Source organism: Pituophis catenifer, unplaced genomic scaffold, assembly GCF_029215685.1.
Source record: "Pituophis catenifer annectens isolate HBS135680 unplaced genomic scaffold, rPitCat1.0.hap2 SCAF_6, whole genome shotgun sequence".
NCBI lineage: Eukaryota > Metazoa > Chordata > Lepidosauria > Squamata > Colubridae > Pituophis > Pituophis catenifer.
In genome coordinates this window covers 45,885,858-45,911,810 of record NW_027256886.1, presented here as the reverse complement: position 1 = coordinate 45,911,810, position 25,953 = coordinate 45,885,858, and the positions used below count along the sequence as shown (strand labels likewise).

Here is a 25,953-nt window from a genome sequence, read left to right as displayed (position 1 = left end):
ATAAAACCAAGATTTGAATTGAGAGGTGAGTTATTCTGTATGATGTTAAGCTTCAATATCTGGCTAACTCAATTTTATTTCTTTGACACAATAAAACTGAAATCAGTTTTAAAAAATGATTTTTTAAAATGTTGCTTTGACAATACTAATCTCAACAGGAAGGATCAATGCTCTATCAATTTATGAAACTAATGTTGTGATTAAAAATACATTTGTAGTAACAGACCCACACTATTTGTCTATTTTGTGTTAGAAACTCACCAACTCAATTTTTGCTCAGATTATTATGCCAAAGCTACAGGCTCATGAAGAATATGACATTTTCCTACTGTATCAAACCTATACTTTTCAATGGAGTTCTGCATATATACTCTATTTTTTGGAGCACCTACCTTTTTTTGGTGAGGAAAAGAAAAAGAAATCTCCCTCTGTCTGAGCAATTTTGCCTCATTGCAGCAGCCTGCTTTACTTTCATTTTCGTTTTCAGTAGCTTGATTAGCACAAGGAATAAAAAATCTACTCCAGCAATTTACCTCTTTGCAGCAAGCAGCAGAGCCCTGCGCAAAACAGCTGAGAGCAAATCAGCTGAGAGTCAGGAGGCTGATCCAATCAACTTGTGCTAATTAGGCTGTGCTGAAGCTGAAAGGAGCTGTTTTTTCTTGCTGTTTGCTTGCAAGGAGGTAACTGCTGTGAGGCAGAGGCCAAAGGGTGGGGGCCAATGGGTGGGCGGGGCTACATTTGCTATATAACATGCACCTAAATTTTCACCCCCTTTTAGGGGAGAAAAAGATATAATCAGATATTATATAAGAGCACCAGCCATAACATCTCGTTATCTGATGAAGGGCTATACTGACGGAATTATGATTACTGATAAGACAGAATATCAAGTTATTCCCGCCAACTGATGTAACCACTTAAACCAACGAGGCAGTATACAACAAAATGAGAACATATTAGAATATATCTTGCTAAATATTTCTTTATGTAAATATATTCATAATGAGATATGTCACTTGATGTTTCTTTCTGAAAGAATCCTTTATTATTAAAAGTATCTTTGAAGCCCTTTAACGCAATTTCTAAAATCGTGTGAATTTTACAGGCTTTTATATATCATGCATTAGCCTTACCACAAAGAGATCACAAAACTTAGGGCAGAATAATAACTGAATGGGAATATATAGGGAAGTTGAGATGAAAGAGCTGAATCATAGGCAACAATTATTTAGGCTTTTTATTCTGTCATCCAACTATCATATTTCTTGAGGTATTAGTGAGTTGTTCTTAAGAACCATCTTCCCACTGGTTGGATCATACAGCCAACTTGATATTATGTTCCAATAGGATAAGAGCACTGAGTGAAAAACAGAAAACTTTTCAAATTAGAATAGGAAACTATGGGTCCAAATTGATATCCAAACCAGGTTTCCTGTCATGATGTCAAAGAAACATATGGCAATGAAGAAAGACCTGAAATAGACAACTGAAGATCATAATAGGGGTCAATGGAGCTGAAACCCAATTTATGTCATGAAATTGTAACTATATCGAAATAGATCTAAGAAGAAAACCCCACCACAGATAATCATTAACGTGGGAAAATATCAAGCAGTATTAATTAATGTAATCCAAATGTTGATTATCTAGTTCAACATATAGATGGTATTTAATAAACTTCCACAAAACACCACACAGCAAAAGGAAAACCATTCAGATTAGCAAACAATGCCTCAATTTGTACATTTCAGAATTCTGCCTTAATCATGCTGTCCAATTATTTGATTCTGAACAAATTCAGGTTTGTTTTGTTTTATCTCCAGAAAACAGATGTATTAACTACCAGAAATGACTGAAAAAATAAACCCAAATAAGGAAAATGAATACAGAAATACAACATTCCTCAAAGGAGTCAATGGACTTTAGATTTTTTAAAGCAGACTTATATGTTGATTAAACAGATAATTTAATGTTACAGTCAGTACTAGTTGTTTCACAAGGTGAAATTTTTTAAAAAAAGTAAAAGTTGATGTGTGTTTTTTCATCTATGCAGTTCTAAAAAAATTTTTTTAGGATGCAATACAGCAAACATAACACTCTAGTAACATATAAAAGAATTTACAACCTGGTGCACATTACATATTTATAAAATAAGATATCAGATATTAAGGCTAGCTATACATTGCAAGCAAAATTATTATTTCCGATGAGCAGAATTTAACTAAAAATATGCACCTTCAACCTATACTTATTATATTGAAACAATTGAATAAAATCAACTTAGCATCTGAATTCAGTAGCCAACTTAGCATCTGAATTCAATAGCCAAAGTATTGATCACATTTCCATTAAGGCAGTCTCTATTTTTTAAAAATCTGTTTCCTTTGTATAAAAGGTAACCAATTTTGCCTTTAATGAAAGATAGCAAAATATGAAAATGTTTGGATGATAATCCAAAATTAGTTATTAAAGGATTAGGCTATAGAGGACACTTATATTACAAACTTAATTTTGGCATATCAAAAGCAATAGTTTTTGATATGGTTCAGTTCTGAAAACTTGCCTTACTGAATGCAGATAAATTTCCCGCTGATAGAAATGTTTCCCATCCCCAACGGAAAATAAATTACAGTGGAGCTATGAGTTTTAGAAATAAACTATCTACTTACTTCTTAGCAAATGAAGTAGCAGATTAAACTGTTTTAGTACTTAACATAAATCCTTCGCTCAATGTACATACTGAAATTTTACAAAAAGATCATTCATATCCAGAAATCAAAACATTAATTTGTAAGGACAAGGGCAGTCAAAGACTTCGCAGCATTGAAATCTGATAATGCTGCTCTGATCATCTAACCCTGCTTTTCATGTGGTCATGCAGAGCTTCAAGGGGAGTAAAAATTAATGCATTTCTTTTAAAAAGATATAAATTCTACAATTTCAATTCATTTTGTAGAATATTACTAGCCAAATAGAAAATTGAAGAGGAGGGGAGAGACTATAAACTGTACATTTTAAAAGTTGAGCAGGAATGCTCAGTTTAAGGATTTGACAAACACTGTCACTGTAACAGCAACCATTTATATTAATATCAACAGCTTGCTATGTGATAATCACAAACCTTTTATAAAAGAGCAGTATGTTTAATTGTTTCAGGCACTGAATAAAATGAGGCTGGAGAGCTGTTGCCTCATAAGCAAGATTTGGTTGAATTAGCAGTACTGACTTTGTCTAAGAATCATCTGTATTTAAATCTTGGGACACTGCAGATGATCATTAAATGGTTAGGCTTTCTTCCCAGTGCAAATATATTGGATATATAGTTTTTAGATCAGTTTTCAAACATGTATATATTTCTGAAACACATTATACCGTATTCTGTTTTAAGAACACCTTCGGTGCTTCTAATTTCAATTGTTTTCCAGCATTTCAACAAAAGAAAGCAAAAGCAAAAAAGGAAAATTCTGACATCTTGATTGTCTTTGCTGAAAGCGGATGAAGTTTGACAGAGTATGTGTTGTGTGTTGTGTATGTGTGTGTAAATACAGAAACAGAATATGGTAAACTGCCAATGTCAACAGCACACTGAAAGCCACCTCACAGAGGTTCAACTGTTATGATCCTGTGGAATGCAGGCTAGGAATTGGGTAGAATTTAGAAATCCGGCTTTGAGTTGAAGGATTAAGGCATTCAGATTCTCCAGACATTTTAAAGAAAACTTCTTGTTCTTGAAGTTTCCGGGCAAATTCCTCTTCTAATGTCTAGTGATTAAACACAGAAAAACAAATAACTTCAGGATTTTTCTAGGTATATAAAAGACATTGTATAAAACTATCTTGAATTAATACAATAGTTTATTAAATCAAGGAGTAAATGGGGGTAGGAGCACTAGTGATTTTCTTGACACACAGGTATGTATGTATGTTTTATTATTTACATAAAATATCCTTTTTCTAATATACCTTGTTATCTACTTATTTAGACATAATCTGCAAAGCTAGCTTACCCTCCCCAGTTCCCTTCCAAAGTCTTTCCATATTTTTCTCAAGATTCTAATCTGAATTTGTAGTTCAATTACCACCAAAATATAAAGGTAAAAACTATGTAGTAACAACTTATAAAAACCATTCCTAAAGAAAGGAATCTGAACTGCTGATAACCACATACAAACTGCTATATCTTGAAGAGAAGTATTTAGAATAGAATAACAGAATTGAAATGGACCTTGGAGAACTTCTATTCTAAACCCCTGCTTAGGCAGGAGACCCTACACCATTTCAAATAATTTGTTTTTCTATATAGTGATCCAGTGTGTTTTGATATTCTGATTCCGATTCTTATTGGAAAAAGTGTACATTTTTATATACATACTAGTGCAAATGTTGAAATATTATATAAGATGATTGATTGATAGATAGATACCCACATTAGAAGCTACAGAGAAAAAGCAGATTAAAAATATTTTCTACTGAATATTAACAGTAAACAGTATGACAAAATTAGAATAATTAGGTACATTTAAGTAAACAAAAAAAAGTTCTGCATTTTTACATGAAGCTTATCTTTGTTATACAGATGTAAAGTTTCACACATGATATGAATAATTTGTTCACCAAACATACAATTGACCATGGAGAGCCCATACAAAGCCCTGGTTATCAACCCGTTTTTTAAGTAGAGAGGTTGCCAGAGGTTTATTTTATATAATGTCAGAGATTAAGTCCTTTAACAAATTCAGTTGCTCATCAATATTTGACTGTTTTATTCTGTTTAGATTTCTGTATTTCCCAATTTGAAGTTTTACCTTCTTCCTTGGTCTTAGTTTCTCTCTCCATTCTTTAAGCTCTTGGCTATGTTCTTCATCCAACTCTTTTAGTTTTTGAGTCTCATGTTCGACAAGTAGATGGCATTTCTCATTCTGAAATAGGATATCAGTTAGTAAATCAAACCAGATGGTATAGCCATTTGGTTACAGGTATACGCTGACTTAATTTTTTTAAATTAGGTTTAGTCTGGATGTTACTGCCATTCAGACCATAAATGAGATGAGAAGTACTGGAAAATCAGTTGTCACTATTTTAAATTGAAATCTAATAAAAAGTAGAGTTACCTGAGTTTAGTACTCTATTAGAAATAATCCAAAACACTATTGCAACAAGATCAGTTCATGAGAGGTGACATTCAGATTATGAGTTTTTAGGTACTGTTTAATACAATGTTTTATTGACTACTTTCACATTTCATTGGGAAAATAGTGGCATAGAATTATTGCTTTAAGATAACACATTTATTCCCAGGTCAACTGTTAGATGAGTATTGCAAAAGCCCTTTTCAAATTCCTATTTGTTCCATGTAAACAATCTACATAAATGACACTATAGATGTATAATATTTAAATACCATTCCATGCACAACATACAACAGTACACATCTGTACTATAAACCAATCAACATTTTATATAACTGACCTGCAGCTGGTGCAATTCTCTAATGTTAGCTTCACACTGCAATTGAAGATCTCGCATTTGATTTTCATGTTTCTGAAGTTGAGCCAATCTTTCATTTTTTTGCCTCTTTTCTTCTTGAACAGCAAACTTGTACACAAATAGAATTTAAATTAAAATAAGACTTATTACTTTGATATTTAACCATATGGTACATAATATACAGTATAATAATAACATGCACCTGTTACATGCTATTTACAAAACAATTTCTGGTAATTTGGGTTATAGTATCTTGCAATTTTCATAAACTATTAAACCTATAACGTTCCAAATCTTCAATAGTTAACTGTTCCAAATTCATTCAAACTGTCAAAAGTCAAGCGTTTCATAGAAATTGCTATTAGATTAAATGTAATACTTTTGAATTCTGGAGAAGATTATCAGTTTCACAGAACTTACACGCTCACTCCCAAAGATAATTTAAATTAATATTATTGATTCTTACCTGTTTGATCTTTTCACGATCTTGGTCTGGAGTGCTTGAAGAGTTAATTCTGAGGCTTTTCTTAAACATGGCCATTCTTGTTTTGGCTTCACTACGCTGGATTTTGGGCAATCGAGCTTTTTCCTGAGTATGTTTGTTTTTCAACTCTTCAATCAGTCGTTGGTTGTATCTCTGCATTTGTTCAGTTTCCTTAAAAACAGATAAATGTCCATTATTAAAAGGAATGGCAGCCAAATAGTAAAGGCACCTCCCTAAACATTAGGTTAAAAAAAACCCCAAATTAAAATTACACTAACTTTTTCATGCCGTTTAAGCAGCTGGTGTCTCTGCATGAAGTACTGATCCTTCAGCTGCTGTTTCAGCAGCTGATGTTTTTCTTGCAAGTGTCGCTCTTCAATTTCCCATATTGCAGCTTCCCTGGCTAGAATGGAAAAAATGGCTTCTGAGACTGCTGAAAAAAGGCACTCCAAAACAGGTCTTCTGCAACTTCTGCACTTCATACAATGATTTAATTAATGAAAATCCCAAGTAAAATACTATATTGGTATTAAGAAGGAATAATTTCCAACATATTTTCCGACAAAGACTTAAACTGACACACCTATAAATTTGTCATATAATAAAACGGCTTTGAAAGAGGATTTTGTGCATCATTTTTTTCTGTTTTGGAATGAGCACTTTCATTTGAATGAATTTTATTTAAAGTTCACCTACAGTCTTTCCTGATTTCCCACTTGTATCAAATGGACAGAAATTTAGGATGTCAGTCCATAAATATTCTTACTCATTTTCATGGGGTTTACTTTTCAGCAATACAGGATGGATGGAGCCCCTAATGAACTCATAAAGGCTCAGTTCAACTATGAGAAAAAAGAACAAATACCTCTCATGAGTTGCTGCTTGTTGTTAAGACAATCTCGTTCAATGGTTGCCAGCTCTACTTTCTGCTGCTGAATTATTTTTTTTAATGATGCATCCAGTTCTTGTTGTTGTTTCTGCACAAACTCTTGCTCCTGTTAAAAATGAGTCCAAATTCAGTAATTACACAGAGTTCATAGAAATGTTGATTTGCATCCCACAGTAGCTCCAAGTAGCACTGAAGTCTCGAAAGCATTGTGTAAGGAGAGTTACACTAACAGAAAGACATTAACAATACACAGAGGGCCACCTAACAGTTTCATAAATAATGGGGCTATGAACGGGCGCTTCTAAGATTCAGACTCATCATTTTATCTAAAGGTTAATTGATATTTTATAGAAGGTGTGCTGAACCTTTCAGATTTTGCAACTTGTAGTCTGAGAAGCTTGGTTAAGGGTGATGGATGCTATCCTCAGTTTTCAGAGGGCTTCCTTCATATACTAAAGCTGAAACACCCAATCCAATAGATGGAGATAGATGGATGGACGAAGACACACACACACACACACACACACACACACAATGACCTGTTAAATTTAATTCTTCCTCCCCAAATCAGTGATTTATCTGAAATCTGTATTTGTAGGTTTTACAAGCAAATTGCTTCATGCTGTCATATGGCTAAAGAAAAACACAAACTGAAAATATGGCAATGAACTAATCAGGACCTTCAGTTTTCACATATAACATTATTATTAAAATGTTACACAAGTGTTTATAGCTGTCATAGTTACCAATTAAACTAAGTTTTAATTGGTGTGGTAGATAAGAGAAGAGATGACCAATAAAAATTGGGGTGAACTAAAAATGAGTCCTGCTCCATAACAGGTTTCTTGAGATCAATTCAGCCTTTTGCCCTGAAAATCTTCAGATGGTTATTTTTGTGGATCACTGCAGAAGAAGCTGAGAAATTTTTATGAGTCTTAAGAGAACAGAATTGTTCAAGTGCCTCTATAAGACGTTTATAGGACTTACAATGTTTTCTCCAAGTGAAATTTGGCCTCCATTAATATTATTATCAAGTAGTTAATCCCTGGAAATATAGTGCTGTGACATTGTAAAACACAGTATTTAACAGTAATTAAAGAACTGGGATCATTTAAGAAGTTTTCAGAAAAAGTAAGGGAATGTACCTTAAAACAAAAGTAGAGTTGTGCTTCATACAATTCAACTCATATGAAAAACAAACTTTTAAAAATCCTCAGGATTTTAACCTATTTAAAACATCTATATCAGGCTTGTCAAACTGGCGGCCACAGGCCAAATACAGCCCGCACAGGCCATGCCTATCCTGGCTCCGCAAAGGCAAAAAAACATCCCAATACATCACGATATGGCCCAATATGTCATGATACAGTCTACGATGTGATCCCCTGATCTATATAGTGGCTTATAAACATGTATAATATGTGGGATGATGATGATGGCTTAGGCCCGGGGTATCTGCAGGATCATCTCCTGCCTTCCTCCCACCGTCCGGTGCGCTTACACAGAGGAGCGGGCCTCCTCAGGGTGCCGTCAGCCAGACAATGTTGGTTGGCGGCCCTCAGGGGGAGAGCGTTCTCTGTGGGAGCGCTGACCCTCTGGAATGGGCTGCCCACCGGCCTCAGGACAGCCCTGGACCTCCTCTCCTTCCGTCGCGAATTGAAGACATGGCTTTTTCACCAAATGGGCTGAATCCATAGGGGTGACTTCAAATAATTTTAATAATTTTAATTGATTTTAATTTAATTTTAAACTGATTTTAATTGTTTATGTAATTCTTTGTTTTGTTTTTGTAAGTCCTATGGGAGAAGGGCGGCATATAAATTACATAAATAAATAAATAAATAAATAAATAAATAAATAAATAAATAAATAAATAAATAATTAGATCTCCAAATGTTCCTAGAAGTAACACATAATTACATGTTTTTGATTCAGAAACTCAATATTTTAAGTTGAAAATACTATTAAATGATATAGCATTTAAAGATAGTTCAGATATTAAAAGCAATAATCTAAGTCTAGAAACAACAAAGATAATCCAAGACAAAATATAAACCTGAAGTTACTAATAGACCAACAGAATGGAAACAAATTAAAATGTCCAGTATTTCCATATCAATACTTCATTTACATTGCAAATATTCAAAAATATAATCACAATATTTTTAATGTAAGGTATGAAATGTGCTGTGGAAATTTAGAAACTTCCTTTCCCTTGAAGGTATTGCTAAATTTTTGCCAGTCATGTTGGAAAGCCATGTTTATCTCCTCTCAGAGTTAACTATATAACTTATGAGTCTCAACCTATGGGAGTCTCCTCAGTCACAAACCAAATTATAGAACACATCAGTTATAGAAACATCAGAATGAGTTTGCAAAGCTTCCATTGCATTATTGCCTAGTGCCAGTGACACTTAAAAGAAAACTAGAATGCAACTCTGGGTGACACTCATTGTTGTCATAGAAAAAAAAACTATCATTGAACAAGCTTTTAAATTATACTTGCTCATTCTGGTTAGATTTCTTCAACAACCATCAAGACTAATACTTTAACACAGGGGTGTCAAACTTGATTTCATTGAGGGCCGCATCAGAGTTGTGTTTGACCTCGGGGCTGGTGGGTGTGGCCAGGTTGATATCACTCGTTGGGGGGCACCTGTGGTGTCCCGAATGCTCTGCTAGAGTAAAGGGGTTCCCGAGCTCCGTTTTCAGCTGTGATGACCTCCTGCAACCCTCTGCCAGTGAAAATGGCTGTTCTGAGCTATGCTTTTGCTGACAGAGGTACTGCAGGCCGGTCCTTCGCTGTTTCCAGGGTGGCCCTGTGGGCCAGCGGATCTGGCCTGTGGGCCTTGAGTTTGACATCCCTGCTTTAACAACTAACAAATGATTTGTGAAATTTTGCCTTCGTTTTTATATAACACTAAGAAAATATTAAAATTTAACATTTAAAAAAAAAATCATTATTATTTCTTGGACCTTATCCTCAAAAATATTTGTGAAAATATATAGGACAGTGTTGGCGAACCTTTTTGGCACTGACTATCAAAATGGGAGTGTGTGTGTGTGCATGTGCAGGGGAGCGCCGGAAACTGGAAGAGCAGTTCCCCGGGGTGCATGTGTGCACTGGGGAGCTGCGCTTCCTGTTTCTGGCATGCACATGCATACTGGTTACCTGGTCTTCTGGTTTCTGGTGGGCATGCACAAGCAAAGATCAGCGCATGACTGCACCAGAAACCGGAAGCTCAGCTTCCTGGTGCTCCCTTGCGTGCGAAGACCAGCTGGCCGGCGCACATGTGCACACTGGAACCTGGAAGAGCAACAGGTGATGGCTGGCATGCCCAGAGAGATGACGCTGCATGCCACTTCCAGCATGAGTGCCATAGGTTCGCCATCACAGATATGAGATTCTCCCAGACAAACATCATAATTTTTCAGACTGCCACAGAAAAATTATGCCATTCCTGTGAAATGTTACTACAAAACTATTCCACCCACAACTAGAAATGGTTAAGAAACAGATGTTGGAATAGAACAGGTTTCCACTCATACTTCATATGAAATTATTACCCTTGCTTTTTATGTAGCTTATGTAAAAATGTTACTGCGTATTAAAGGAATTTGTAATGTTTCTGGATCAATAAATACAATTGGCAACAGAGTGCCATGGAATAATGGCAAACAAAGAGATGTAGAACTTGAATGCAAACCAGAAACTGAAACTGAAATTACTTAACACAAAAAGGCTATTTCTTTTACCTTACAGTTCTCTTGTTTGACTTCTCCATAACAGTTTAAAAACATTTAAGCAAAACATTTGAACATGTAAATGTCATCAAAGTATGATCATTATCTACTAGATAGTTCTGCAAATGAATAATCAGAACTGCTAAAATTCTTCAGAAAAAAAGAACTTTATGATTACCTGTTTGTTATTTACAGAAGATCAATATTGACTGTATAAATGCAACTCTCTAATATTAACAGAGAGATTGCCTATAACTAAGTATGCAATGTTTTTAAAGCTCAGGAATAAAAAGCCATGTCAAAATTTTGTTTTGCAAAGCAATATACAGATAAGATGCAAGCCCTTCTTAAACCTCTAACTACTATCTAAAAGGAAGGGTGGAAAAAGTACCAAAAATGGTGGGAATAAGGATATTTCTTTGTCCTATAATCAAAAAGTAGGAGAACTGTTATTAGGTAAAGAAGGAAATGCACTGTCAAATTATATCTACAAGCACTCTGAAGAACAGCCAAGTTTCACAGCAAACAGAGGGAACAATAATAGGTCAGTTTTACACATGTGCTGAAAATTAGTCTAATTTGTTCTATTAATTTCTTTGTGCACATTAATGTTTTATATAGTAATTTAAATAAAAATAACAGCACATGTATGTAAGAGAAAAAAGAAAGAAAGCCAACACGACAGGGGTCATATGCTTTTTATGGGAGGGATATATGGACTTACATCCTGCATTACTGCATTGAAGAGAGCAGATGAGGACAATTGAAATGACTGAATCATAATCTGAGCAATGGCCTGTGGAGCAGAATACAATGTACTTCCCGTGTGAAAATAACCACAGACAAAGCATTTCAACACTAAACAGAAGTAAAACATCGAAAGAACTTACAACTTCAGCAACCACCTCTTTACCAGACACTGTTGTAACAAATAATTCATCTTTATTTATAATACAGTATTTCTGAAGCACTGTTTATACTTATTGTCTCAAATGAGCATTTATGCATGCAGGCACAAATCACAGACTAAATGAGAAAAAAGAATAATCATCACTATTTATTTTCCTATACCTAATACTCAATAACCCATCCTCATTCAGACCTCGTAACTTCACTTACTGTGTTAAAAGGTATTATCTTTTTTCTAATAATTTAAGGACTGCAATTACAAGACAGTCACACAAAAAGGACAACTTACCAAGTACACCATCTATTGAAAAGTAATTATTAGTAAAGTTTGGGAAAAGGTATGATACACTGTTATGAAAAATAATTGCCTATTAAAAGCAGGATTCTGCTCAATGCATGGGATGGGAAGATTCTAGCTGTATAACAGATTTCAGCAATGTCTATGTTTTCTCTAACTTGCTCTAAATACTTGAGTGTTTTTTATGGTTATCATTCCCTCAATTCCTATTGTGAAGACACAGCTGTTCACCAGGTCTTCATACTCTTTTCAAGCTTTTAGAGGAGAAGGAGGTTCTTCACTTCATTGCATTTGCTATATTTTATTGTTCTTTTAAATCAAGTATTGATTTTATTGAAATTTCTGTGTTTTTGTGAGCCACCCAGAATCATGGAGAATTGGGTCACATATAAGTTTAGTAAATAATTATTTAATATTATGATCCTACTGGGAAGTTAAATTTTCTTTCCATTTACTAAGTAGCATATATAATAAAATAAAATATAAACTTAAACATCATATTGGTCTATGTAATGAATATAGAGAAAAGCCACTTTGAGAGATCCAGATGTTGCAAGGAAGAAAAGAACATCTGGTGACCTATCCAACCAGATAATGCATGTAGCCAACAGAAGCCATGCTAGAATCTAGTGGATGTGGACCTCACACTAGGCAGCTGCAGTGGAGATTGTGTTTTAGGTTGCAGACTTGCAATTATTCAGATTTCTTCCATGAATTTGTTCTGAGGTATTGTGTAAGAGTTACGGTTTCCAGCAACTGACTGGAAAATTGGTCTTCAGAAACGAACTGTTCATTCCTTTCCTGTTTTATTTTCAACACTCAACTTTGCTGCATATAATAATAATTTCATGGGCTACCGGTGCTCATTCTGCAAAAAGGAATTAGTCTTTGGCAGATGCTTCCCTGAGAGATCAAATTTACCTGCTTACTGACAAATCAACAGCCTCCAGGAGTTTTGAAATAGATGCACCAAGATTATGGAAAGAGGATTCAGGACTTCTGTCATTGGAACCAGTGCAGGCCAAGCTACCATTGTCCTATACATGTATGCAAGCCAGCAACACTCTAATTGCATGTAATTGTATCAGAAGTATTCTTCAACATGTAAAGTTAATGATATTAGCTACTATTTAACATCAAAAGTTGGATTACAGATACAGCAATCTCAATGCAAATTTTGTTTCAAACAGCAAAAATATCAAAATATACCATCTCTAGCAGTATATTTGGAAGAAAGCTTTGATTATCTTGTTCATAAAAATGCACCTAATTAACACCAGGATCACTGCCTGGCATTATAGATTGCAGGGATTAGAGATTAAAAAAAGAGTAAGCAAAATCATAATAATTACCTTTCCATTATTTTTGATACTAAAAGCTTTAGTTAAAGTAGATGTAAACTTTATATGTCACACATTTTAATATACAACATAAACTGAACTTTAATTACTTTGGATGCTGTTCTATAAATAACTACATATTTCTTAAATAGAAACATTTTTACATTGCTATTTTAACATTAAAATCTAATACACTTTTATCTGCAGTTCTGGGAAAGAAATCCTTACCAATGAATAGATTCCTTCAGAGGTAAATATGCCCAATCATTATCAAACTATTAAAGCAATGCGAACAAAGCTGGTTTGGGGGATTTAGAAGCAGGAAGCTGCTATGGTTACCTGAGCATGCTGGGTTTGAGTAAGCTCCTCTTTCTTGCGTTTCATGAGCTCTTTTCTCAGCTCTTTTGGTGCTTTCTCCACTTCATTAAAAACCTACAGTGCACAAGCATGCAGAATGTGGGGAAAATAACCCTTTTTCTCCCCAGCAAGCATTTATGGTGAATGAAGAGGAGCAATAAGCATTCAGAAGATGTTACAAATGCATGCAAAGCCGGAAGAGTTAGCTTGTGAGAAAATGGAGGAAGGAGTGTACATGCACGAAGTATTTATTGATTGCATTCCAGAAAAAAAGTGCACATGCCAATAGCAGCCTAACAACTAATCTCTGTTTGCATCCAAGTACTAATAAACTGCTTCCATAGTCAATTTTTATGCAGTAGAGACAGTAATTAAAATAGAAAGCTTTTTGAAATGACAATAGAAAGGATTTTGTTTTTCCAAATAATAAAACATATGGAATAAAATAACAACACAAGAGCAGCTACCTCTCCACTTGTCATATAAAAAGTACAGATAATAGTTGTTAAAAGAACAACTTGTATGAAAAGTCATGATCATCTCAAAAGTGATATTATCATTGGAAAAATAAATCAAATACTCAATTTTATACTGGAACTAAAAAGGCCATGTAGGCCATCAAGTCCAACCCTTTATTCAGTACAGAAACCAAATTAAAATACTTGTGATGGATGGACTGTTTAGCTAGCCAAAATTAAATTACTATTTTTAAAACTTAAAGCATCCATAGGAAATAAAGCCCAAATCACCACATGCTATTCCTGTTTCTATGAGTGTATTAAAACTTTAACCAGTTTTCCCCTTTGAGATCCAATCACCATTAGAGACTCAAAGTGCAAGAAATTTAGCAAAAGAAAGAAGTTAATATTAAACAATTTTTAAAAATGACAAATAGATGTAATAATATTGCAATAATATCAAACAGTTAGCATAAGAACAATGGCACTAAACAAATTATAAATAAAATATATCAGAACAGAGGGGCAAGAAATTTATGCTGTGATTATACAGTATTATTTTCTGCAGGTAATAATATAATAGTCTAGTAATCATCAGGCTGGGGGGATTTTGGAGGAAAGAAGTGTTTTGTCAAAAATGGTAATAAAAAAGTGAAATATTAATGAGTCAGACAATCAACAAAATTCAGAAAATAAGATCTGAGATACAATTCCTTCATTTTGCATAATTTTGGCCTCCTTTTAATACTGAGTTTTAAATTGCTTGAGACCGAGAATTTCTTACCATTTAAACTGGATTATGTCCAAATAAAACCAAAATGGTAAATTTAACCACTATTTCAATTTTAAAAATTATTCTAGTAACATACTGCATAACAATCCCTTTTCTATTTCATGCAGAGATATCAATTCTGCAATTTTTCTACCACAATTATATTGAAATGTAAAACTGTTTTATATTGCATGTCTGGTAATCTGAGAGGAAAAAACACATCTACAGCACATTATTTTTGATTCTTCTGATATAATCTTTCTGCTTACCCATGCACAAAATTTTAAAAATTCTGTTGTGATGTATTTATTGAGTCTCCATGACTTTTACCTGTGATTATGTTACAAAGCGGCCAATTGAAAAAATCTTAATAATTAGCCACATGCAATATTCATAAAAGCACACGTGCAAGATCTCTCTGCAAATAGTTCTAGCAATTATTCTGAATGAATAACATACACAAATATTCTATCAAAGGTCTTGACTAAATAATACTTTTTACTACTCCAAATACGCAGTGAAGCCCATCATAATTTATTACTGAAAATAAGGTTTGCAGACCTTATGTGCATTGAGTGTGTATGCACAATTATAACATATGGAATGAAAATGTAAACATCACTAAGACCAAAAGCATTTACCATATTTTCTAAATTATTTAAAGGCTTTACCTCTTTCTTTTTGTTTTTCAGCATATTTTGAAACTTGGATAATTCTTTTTCTTGTTCTGCTTTGATGCGCTTAGCTTCATCACGCAAACGATTTGTATGTTCCTGTTCTAAGCGCTCTATTGTCTGTTTTTGCTGTTTTTCTAGGTTTTCAATTTCCTGGTCATATTGTCGCTTCTTGCTCTAAAAAAATAAGAGCAATATGTAGGAGAAAAAGTCAGAACCAGGGGGTGGAGTCACGAGAAGGCTCAACCTGGAATTTTTATGTATCATGAATGCTCCCAACCCAGCCTCCCCCCCCCCAATACTGTTGACTCTCACATCAGGCACAAAGATAAGACTGGGGATGGCACATAGAATGAGAATGCAGTTTCTTTCCTATACACAATTATTTTAAATATTTAGGCAGTCTTTAAATATAAAAACAGAACCAATACATTCTGATATACTCTTCTGAAAGAAGTTTTAAGACAAAACAGAAGAATTTCATGAAAAATAGTAATCTCTGGTAACTGCTTGAATCATTAAATTTGTAAAATGTTTATTAAGTGATAGATTGTAAATGGAAGGGGAGAGAACATCATCTGTTAACAAGGCATTTTTTTCTCTGCCTTAACTCATTTGTATAAGTAATTAAATTCAAGTACTTAAATTCAATAAAATAGTGATTCTAATAAAAATTTCTTCTAGATTTTGCTGAAACCATTAGCATATTTAGAACTGAATCAGCAGAATTAAATCTCTTACTCAGCAAGATGGGGAATATGAAATGCAAAAACATACATTTCTTCATTAAGGTCAAGCAATTCTGAAATGATTTTATCCCTCCCCATTTTAAAATCATAGAGCTAAAATATTTACAACAACAGTAGTTGTTTGGTCACAGGTCGTGTACTTTTTCTAAATTTATTTTTAAGATAAAAACGCTATAGTTTTTATATTATTGAAGAAATGTTGCTACATTTACCCCCGTTTTTATAATACTGATATTATCTTCTCTATTCTCTAGCACTTTTCCTGTGGCATATATCATATGGGAGTGTAGCATTATGCACATTATTATGTTCCTACTTTCATTTAAGGACCACTTCTTCATAAAAATCAAGACTCTATTTAGCAGTAGCACTGTATGAACAGATAATATTGGATTAAGTTCTTTAAAAGTACAAACCCTATGCTTATTTTCAAAATGACAATTTACTTTATCACAAGACCCACTTGTATTTTATTCTTTTCATTATAACTATCTCCTTTTCCATTCCTTTTCTTCTACCAATTAGATTTCCTGCCCTTTATAAGGAGGCATAGTTATTTTTTTTACTTTAGTGGAATGTCATAATCTACTGTTTCATCACAAAGCACTAAACAGAAAATGTTGAGCTTGCCCAAAAATATAATAGCAGCAGGAAACTGGAATCTTACTGTCATTTCCTGTTCAAAGCGCCTAAACATCTGTTCTCGTTGTTGTGCTAGCTTATTACTGAGTTGCTGCTGAGCTCGTTGTTCTTCTTTTTGGAGAAGGCGTAGCTCCCGTAATTCTTGACGACTGACATTAAGGAAGAGGAAAACAATTTTAGAGTCATCAGTAACCAAAGTGAAATTAGAATTCTGAAGTAATATGACTAATAACTGAGGAGTGGAATTGAACTACTGCATTTTATAAGACTAAGATAATGCAAATTATTTCTTATAGTCTATTACAGTCCACAGTATATGTGTGTGTGTGTGTGTATGTGTATGTGCATATTTCTATGTTTGTGAATCCATATGTGAATATATTAGAGATAATGATTCTCTCTCATTTGAAATTGATATTTTAACTCACCGAAGATACCGAAGTTCTTCACTTTTAGAATCACTGTCAGTGACTATTTTTGAAGTAGTCACACTTACTTCTACACCATCAATAATGAATTTCCGAGTTTTCTTTAAAGTCTTCTTATGTCTTTTGGTTTCCTAAATAAAAGATGACTCATTGTATTTTGATCTCTTTAAAATATGGTTTCAAGTTATTCTTTTTATAACCAAGATTAAATCAAATGTGTTTTAATATATTTCCTTTAAGGAAATTCATTTCTTCAAGTAGATATTTCCTGTATTTATATTTCTGAACATATGAATAAGATGGCAATAATTTCTTAAATAATTACTATGTACAGTAAAAATACCTGTATCAACCCTTATAAATATCTACTATTAGCTAACTATATCACTTATTAAGTAAATCTTCTAGTGCTCATAGAGAAATAATGAATGAGATTGAAACTGTAAATTAAACATACGAAGGAAGAATGAACAAGCTAAGAGAAAAAGGAAAACCAAGCAAGTTGTGATTGGATGGACTTGCTAAAATCATCAAAAAGACAGAGGCAAGAACTTAAAAAAAAAAGAAAAAGGAGAGTATAAATTAGCATATATGCACAGCAGAAAGAGGATACTTGCAAGGGTGGAAGGGTATGAGGTGGTAGGTATGGTAAAGGCATAAGTAAATTCCCTTATATCTGTTCTTTATCTATTGCTTTTAGTTTACTTTGCTTGCTACTTCTCACTCAGTTTCTGCAGTTTCCATAACACTGCTGATTCAGAAAGAGAAGACTACAGGGATATCTATGTATGTAGATAATTGGATCTCCATTTTACAGGAGAAATTAAAAATCAAATAATACCACATAAGAGACATTATATACAGATTAAACATAAATTGTCCAATTATAACCTAAACTAAATATGATTGGAACCATAGCCTTTAGATTTTTGTAATACAGTAATTCTTTCCATATTCAGAATTCATTTTTTATATAAAGTATCATACAAATATTTGGACTAAGAGACCATAGTTGATATACTGCATTAAAAGAAAACATGACTATGCAGAAATACAGAACTTATAACATTCTAAGGACACAGTAATATGGAAATTTGTAAGTAGTTATAGTAAATAGAGAAGGGACCCTCAGTCTATAATTTGCATCCATTCAAATTCACATAGGGCTTAATTTTAAATTACCACACTTACTTGTAAAGATATTGATCCACTATCTTTGTTTTTAGTAAGGAAGTTGGAAATTGACAAATTTAAATCAATGCTGCTGTTATCAGCTGTAGAACCAGTGCCTGAATCTGTATCATTTTCTTTAGTAGTCTCAGGATCAAGATATTGTGTATGTTTAATATTATTCTGATTCTTTGATTTATCTTCCGTCTCATTTTCTACGCAGCTAACATTAATACTTGGTACTGGAGATGCCTCATGTTCAAGAGGTTGTTTCACTGTATCTTCAAAACGATTTTTAATAGGTAAATCACTGGAAACCACCTCAGGATCTGTGCTTATTTGAAAATTATTCTTGTGGTTTTCTTCAGCTCTGATCTCTAATTTATCACCAGAAACCTCATTTTTTGTGTCGATTTCTTCAGTTGTCTTTTGTTTTTCAGTATGTATAGCATCATCCGATCCCAGCTTCTGTTTCATGACCTCCATTTTTTTTGCAATGCTGACCACAGTTTCCTTTGAGGTGCTTCTCTGGTTAGAATCGTCATAATCTCCCACTATCTGTTGCTGATCAATATCCACATCATTCTGAATAAAAGTTGGTTCAGAAGTAATTTGTCCCTGAGCATCCTCTGTTGGCTGTTGGCTGCTTTCAATCACTTTAATTGAATCTGTGATCTGAACCTTGGTAGTAATATCTCCCTCTTGAGCACTACTGGTATCTTCTTTTATTGGTTTCTGCTGTTTATCAAACGATTCTTCTATATCTGTCATTTCCATATTGGCATTTGCTTCATGTTTTTGGTTTTCAATTTCTTTCAGAACATCATCTTCACATTTTTCATTTCCTTGTAATTCCTTAATTGCTTTATTTTTTTCTGTTGACATTTCCTCCGCGGCTTTGTTTTCCTGGATGACTATGAAACTTTGCTTTTCTTCTTGCGTATCAGTCTCCTTAGAAATTGTTTCTCTAATTTCTGCACTGCGAGCTTCAATTTCAAGACTAATTTTATTTCTGTTCTCAACTGATGATTCGTTTGACAAAGCATTTTCTTTTTCTGCTTTTAGATAAGGCTTAACATTTATTATGGATAATACTGTATTGCTTTCTTTTTCTTCTTTCTGTGCTTTAGTGTCTTCATTCAATATTACATTTTGATCAGAATTTTCACTCTTTTTTGCTTCTTCAACTTCATGTTGTAATGCCAATTCATTCTCTCCTTTTTCAATATGGCTCTGCTTGGCATCATTTGTTTTTTCTGTGAATACTTCATCTTCATTTCTGGCAGGCTCCATACTTATCTTTTCTTTTTCAATTGTATTAGTACTTGTCTCTTCCATGGATGAATGCTCTAGTCTCTCCGAAACAGATTCCAGCATAGATGCATTCTGTGAAAGCTTATCCTCTTCTGAGCTGGCAATACTGAGGTCAGATGAGGCTCGCTTATTTGCAGGTAACTGCTAAAATGAATATTGAAATCATTATTAGTTGTACATGTAATTACTTCAATTTTAAATATTCACCCTATTACTGAAGTTAAGATTATGTAGAATTTGTAATAACAGTATATAGAATTTATAATAGAACAACTTCTTTGGATAGACTTCTTTCCAATATGCACCTTGTGTAATCCAAATTTTCTTTGAATCTGGGAATCTATATGCATAGCTGACAGAAAGATATTGTCTTTAAATGTGCAAGCTAAAAACTTCCGCATTACAGCATCTGCCTTCAATGAGATGGACGGCTATATAAAATTTAATTAATCAATAAATAAGCACACTGTACACTTCTGAATTTGGCAACTTTCTTTAAAATAAATGCAGTTTAGAACCCATAGGTACAAGATTACATAGGACCAAAATATGTTATTTTATTTTATTTATTAAATTTATTGGCCATCCATCATACCACTGCGTTTAACTGACACCCATTCAACTAGCTCTGATCGACTGCAACAGGAATGGAAGTTGTACCTGCCATTTTATTGCTAATGAAATCTAAAAATTCTTATGCTTTGGAGGAACATCAGAACACTCAAAACAACATAGGAGAAATCAAAAACTAAACTCAACTGGTCTTGTTTGAAGAACAGAATAGAGTTCCAAAATACAGGTTGCACTGTTCCTATATATATAATTAAATAATAGTATAAATAGATTTATATATATATATATATATATATATATATATATATATATATATATATATATATATATATATATATAGTGTGTGTGTGGTGTGTGTCTGTGTATGTGCATGTGCGTGCGATATTTATATTATGTAAATAATGTAATCTATTTTAGTATGAAAGCTTACTTGTTAATAGAAATTCACTGTTTAACAAATGACAGTATATTATAAATTGGTCCAGGTCCAGTTTGCTATTTAAACTACTTGTTACTTAGCATTTATACTAGAAAGCTGGACAATATTTTAGGTTAAATTACAGTAAATATATTTCTCTTAATTTAACAGTGTAATAAAAATTTTGCATTAACAAAAATTAACATAATTTATACACTAGGCTTGCAGTGCAAAGTTTCTTTTTAATGTACACATTTTAAATTTCTTACTAGAGAATTTTCGGATTCCTCCTCTTCATCTTCATCTTTTCCATCCTCTACTTCTTCAGTGACTTCAGCCTTTGCTTCTGCAATCAGCTCTCTGATTGGTTTATTAGAAGTTACAGTAACAAATGAGTGCTAGAAAAAAGTCATATAGAATTTAATCAAAATTAAAAGGCTTTAACTTAAAATTAAAAATTTGATGCAAGAAAAGTAAAAACACAGGTTTTTATTAAAAGGCTTACAACTCATTTTTCCACTGAACACTTCTTGTATAAAATTCTAAACAATTTTTTTCTTTAAAAAAACCTTTCTATTCTTCAGTAGCTTCTTATATTTGGAAGTCTACATGTGTTTCTATTTATTTCTGCTTAAGAAAACTAAATTGCAAGCACAAAGCAGAAATTATTATTCTGGACTTCCGGTTTGACATCGCGGCAAGATCGGATGTGCGGAGATAGCAAACTTGTGCCAAATCCTCTTCGTTGAAGGGACCCCAAGGGGCTAAATTCATCCTATAGGGGCGACAAAGAAAGGAGGGGCACCCTGTAGGTCGTGGAGAGCGGCAGCTCTCCAGCTGGACCCAGGGATTCCCTCCCATCCAATGACGAAAAGGAGAGGCAGCCATTATGGCTGCCATGAAGCTGGGGCAGCTGAAGAAACAAAGAATGTGCTGGAGTGGTGTAGATGAACAGTGATTGGAACAGTGATTTTTTTTACCTAGAACCTAACCCCAAAGAAAATAAACCCTGGAAAAGAGACTCTTTGAAATGCTTGTCAAAGGGGTGAATAATTCGGCCGAAGAGGTTGCAGAAAAAAATGCTTTCAGAAGCCTCTGACAATTAGGCAAGTCAGCTGGGATCGCCAGAGGCTTTTAAAGGTATTTTTTTTCCTACAACCTCTTCGGCCGAATAGGTTGTAGAAAAAATGCTTTTAAAAGTCTCTGATGATCCCAGCTGAGCCGTGTGATCATCAGAGGCTTTTTTTTTTTTTACTTTTAAAAGTATTTTTTCGGTTGAAGTGGTTGTAGACAAAATGGTTTTAAAAGTAAAAAAACAGCCTCTGATGATCGCGCGGGGCGCAGGGATTTTTGCTACCGGTTTTCCGAATCACCCGCCGCCATCGCTACCAGATCAGGCGATCCGGTCCGAACCGGGAACATTTCATCTCTGGCTAGATGTAAAGATTAGATGTTGAAAGATAGTATCACTATGTATGTTTAAATAATATTGTGGTTGTTATTAGAATGGCACACAAAATCACTGAACAACTAAACAATAAAGGAACACTAATACAAATATGTATAATAATATCACAATTACATAAGTATGATTAATGTAACAAATATTATTAATATTACTATTATATGTATTTAAATGAATGATATTTAAATGCTTCACTGTTCATATAATGATATTGATGTATATTCAAAAATATATAAAAAAATATTTTTCTGGAAAATTGTCTTCTGCATGGTTTCATTTATGGATATATTTTATCTTTAAGCCAATAATTTGGAAAGAAAGAAAGTCATAGGCTAATTCAATTTCACAATTATGAATGAGATCTATAAGTACTCTAGTTTCTTGAACAACATTCAACCCTACTTGATTAGCATTAGAAATCCTGTATTTGGATATATTTTCTCAAAACATTTCGCCTAAATTCAAAGATTTCAAAGCTGTTCTAAAGGCTGTTATACCTAGAAATTCCTGCAAGCCTAATTTACAGATTATCCTTGTAAATATGAAACCTAACCCTTTTAGATCATAGTAGTGAAATCAAACATAAAAATACAGCCAAAATTAATAAACAATTCCCTCCTAAATTAACCTGTGTTAATTTCAGCTCAGCTTGGAAATGAATACAATTCTGCCCTTTTTGCATACCACTACGTGAGAAAGGTTTGATTGGTCCTATCTTGTTTTTCTTCATATGGACATTTAATTAAATTTTAAAGCAAAGTGTTATTTGTACATTTGACTATAACTATTATTGCATTTCTTAATTGGTTTTGTTATCATTTAGCTGCAGGAGTAGAGTATACATTACCAGCGCTTCAGATTTGTATTTCCCTGGTGGATGCTATTACAATATTAAACATTTTACATTTTAGCATATTTACGTCTTCAATTGCTCCTTCTGAATTCTCTATGATTTGAAAACAGAAGTCCAAACAGTAAAATATTTCATTCTTCATACCTGCAGAAGTTCAGCAATGTTCCATCTGGCATCTACATTCTTTTCCAAACATTTCTTTAAGAAATCCTTAAAATCAGCAGACCTACATAAAAGCAATTAAATTGTTAAGTTGTAAAGATAAAATTTATAGTTATAAGTTAATTATAAATAATGGTGGAAATAAAATGTAAATAATTAATAATATTTCCATTCATATAGAATAGGCAGTTTTCTTTTATTAAAGTACTTTAGAATATAGGCTTAAGATGCCTTTGTGAAACATTATTGTCAACTTTGGAGCAAGTATTTCTTTTTGTCAGTTTATTCTAATGCTGATAATAAATAAATAAATAGAGAAAAATAACCATTTTGATGGTTGTGCCAACGAAGGTGGTTCCGACTTTGCTATTTTCAGCAGAACACGCATTGGATTTAATTCATGATGAGGTGGTTCTATTTCAGCCATTTCTATTAAAGTGACACCTAAAGACCAAACATCAGCTTTATAATCATAAGGTCTGTCTTTAGATGTCTCACACATGACCACTTCAGGAGCCATCCTAAGGTAAGAAAAAAAACCCACATAGTTAGCAATAAATAAGGCCTGAGCTAAGACCTAATTCAAGAACTAAGGAATGTAACGTCACTATTGTTTATGTTATCATTACTTGAAGAATGTCGTCATTTTTCTTATTTTATATAGCTCTAAAAGTATACAAAGTTATATGTATAAAGCTTATCCTCAAAAGGCTATAACATAGCTTACCAATATGGAGTGCCAATGAAAGAATCTCGTCTCTGGATTGTACGTGTATTTTTAGCTGATACTCCAAAATCCGCTTCAACAAATGAAAAACATTGATTTAGAATCACACATAGCAATTTGCATGTATGTTCCAAAGCTATCTGCTTTGTTTCCTACATTCCCAAATGAGAAAACATTGTTTCATTCTTAGCTATCTCCTGATTCCATTTTAATGTTTCCATTTTGTTCCAAGATATATATTTGGAACAATTACTTCATGCATTTAACATTTAAAAAAACATGTCAATATCTCATAAGTAAAAGTTATTTTCAATACATATATTTTTACTAATTGGTATAAAATTAAAAAAAAAAAGACAAATGACATGTATATCCTTTATGTTGATTTAAAGTGAGATTCAGTGTAACTTGTCAAAAGATTTAAGATAAGTAGATCAACTTTTATTGCTATTTTTGACACACACACACACACACACACACACACACACTATATTAAATGTAAATTAGAATGCTAATTAAAAGAGAATAAATAAATAAATAAAAGGAAGAAGGGAAGAAAGGAGGGGGAAAAGAATGCTCAAAAATATCAAATAAATACATTGGACAATATTTTTGCCACAATTTCCCAGACTAAGGGTGGCTCTAAAGAGCAATGCTATCAAAACATAAAAGCAAATCATCAAGCCTATATCTATAACTGCAAGACATTACAATAAAAAGCAAGTATGAGTGTGATACATTTGACCATAGTTTTTTGATAGAATTTCATAAGCATGTATGGCAGGAAAGCAATTTTCATTAAGATGACAATTTCAGGATTTAAATGGTACCTGAGGAACAACCAAGAAAGTACTACAACCACATAGCATCATCATAGCATACAAACCAACCAAAGCCCTTTAAAACATTTGAAGTAAACGAAAAGACCCAGCAACCCAAGAATTAAAAACAGGAGTCATCTACAACAGGGGTTACCAACCTTTCGGACCTCAGGGACCACTAATTCATAATTTTAAATCCCCCGGACCACTAATTCATAATTTTAAATCCCCTGGACCACTAATATGAATCTAGCGCACTGCTCGCTGAAGCACCTAGACTCCCAGTGATGGGACGGGGTCCTTCAGGCACTTAGCTTGGCCGACTGTTTCTGCAACTTTAAATACTCAAAGAGCCATTTGGACCCATTTTCCACAGAAAATAAAACGAGGAGTCACAAAACCTGGATGGGTGTGGCCAACTCAACATCACTCACTTCCACCCAGTCACATGACCCCCCCCCAGCCACGCCTAACCAGGTTTTATGGCTCCTGTTGTTTTGTTTTCTATGAGAAACAGATCTCTCCCTCCCTCATCTCTCTCTCCGTCTTTCTCTTTCTGTCTGTCTATCTCTCTCATTCTGATTCTCTGGCACTCTCTGGGTCTCATGGACACTTCTGGCCTCTGTTCATACTGGATGCACCTTGGTCGCTTGGGGAGACACACGACCTGCTCTCCACCCCAAGACAATGGCTTGGCCCAGCTGCAGCCGATGCTCCACATCGTAATGAGCTCCAGAAAGAGGAGGGGATGCTGTCTCCCATATTCTGAAGCACGCAAAATTTAACTGTGCTGCGCAAGGCAGAGAGCAAGTCACGTGTCTTCCTGAGCGACAAAGGTCCGCATAGCACCAACAAAGGCTGGAAGAAGCCCCCGTAAGACCCAGCAAAAGATGAAGCAAGTACAGAGGTGCTTTGCTCCCATTCTGGAATATGGAGCGAATCTCCATCCCCCGCCCTTACTTCTCAGGCCAGGCAAAGAGTAACTGGGAGGGGAGGGTGAGGAGCGGGGCCAGCCACTGGTGGGTTCAGCCAACAGGGAGCCACAGCAGGGGGATGAAAGAACTGAGGGTTGCCGACACCCATTGCTTCGGCCTACCTGCGCTGCTGCCCTTCCTTTGCTGCAACAGCACCATTACCTTGTTCTGACGGCGCTACTCCTTGCACGTTGTACCACCTGCAAAGTTGTACATTGCACATACCACCCTCTAGGATGGAGATTT

At 34.0% G+C, this 25,953-nt stretch overlaps 1 protein-coding gene across 3 annotated transcripts in view; it reads right to left on the bottom strand.

Moving 5' to 3' along the window:
* Positions 1 to 1,642: 1,642 nt before the first annotated feature.
* Positions 1,643 to 25,953, bottom strand: part of SLK (STE20 like kinase) — a 44,754-nt gene continuing 20,443 nt past the window's right edge. Inside the window, exons 6-20 of one of the 3 annotated variants that reach the window (XM_070946220.1) lie at positions 23,913 to 23,985; positions 23,512 to 23,706; positions 23,168 to 23,249; positions 20,975 to 21,103; positions 18,422 to 19,858; positions 17,231 to 17,361; positions 16,828 to 16,951; positions 15,409 to 15,588; positions 11,328 to 11,399; positions 6,836 to 6,965; positions 6,249 to 6,373; positions 5,953 to 6,141; positions 5,469 to 5,594; positions 4,805 to 4,918; positions 1,643 to 3,761 (exon numbers count right to left, since the gene is read on the bottom strand). In XM_070946220.1, coding sequence (XP_070802321.1) covers positions 3,615 to 3,761; positions 4,805 to 4,918; positions 5,469 to 5,594; positions 5,953 to 6,141; positions 6,249 to 6,373; positions 6,836 to 6,965; positions 11,328 to 11,399; positions 15,409 to 15,588; positions 16,828 to 16,951; positions 17,231 to 17,361; positions 18,422 to 19,858; positions 20,975 to 21,103; positions 23,168 to 23,249; positions 23,512 to 23,706; positions 23,913 to 23,985 — 3,254 coding nt within the window. In that variant the 3' untranslated portion in view covers positions 1,643 to 3,614. Of the gene's footprint in view, positions 3,762 to 4,804; positions 4,919 to 5,468; positions 5,595 to 5,952; positions 6,142 to 6,248; positions 6,374 to 6,835; positions 6,966 to 11,327; positions 11,400 to 13,489; positions 13,583 to 15,408; positions 15,589 to 16,827; positions 16,952 to 17,230; positions 17,362 to 18,421; positions 19,859 to 20,974; positions 21,104 to 23,167; positions 23,250 to 23,511; positions 23,707 to 23,912; positions 23,986 to 25,953 lie in introns of all 3 variants that reach the window. The other 2 variants (XM_070946219.1, XM_070946221.1) reach the window with 2 other exon arrangements.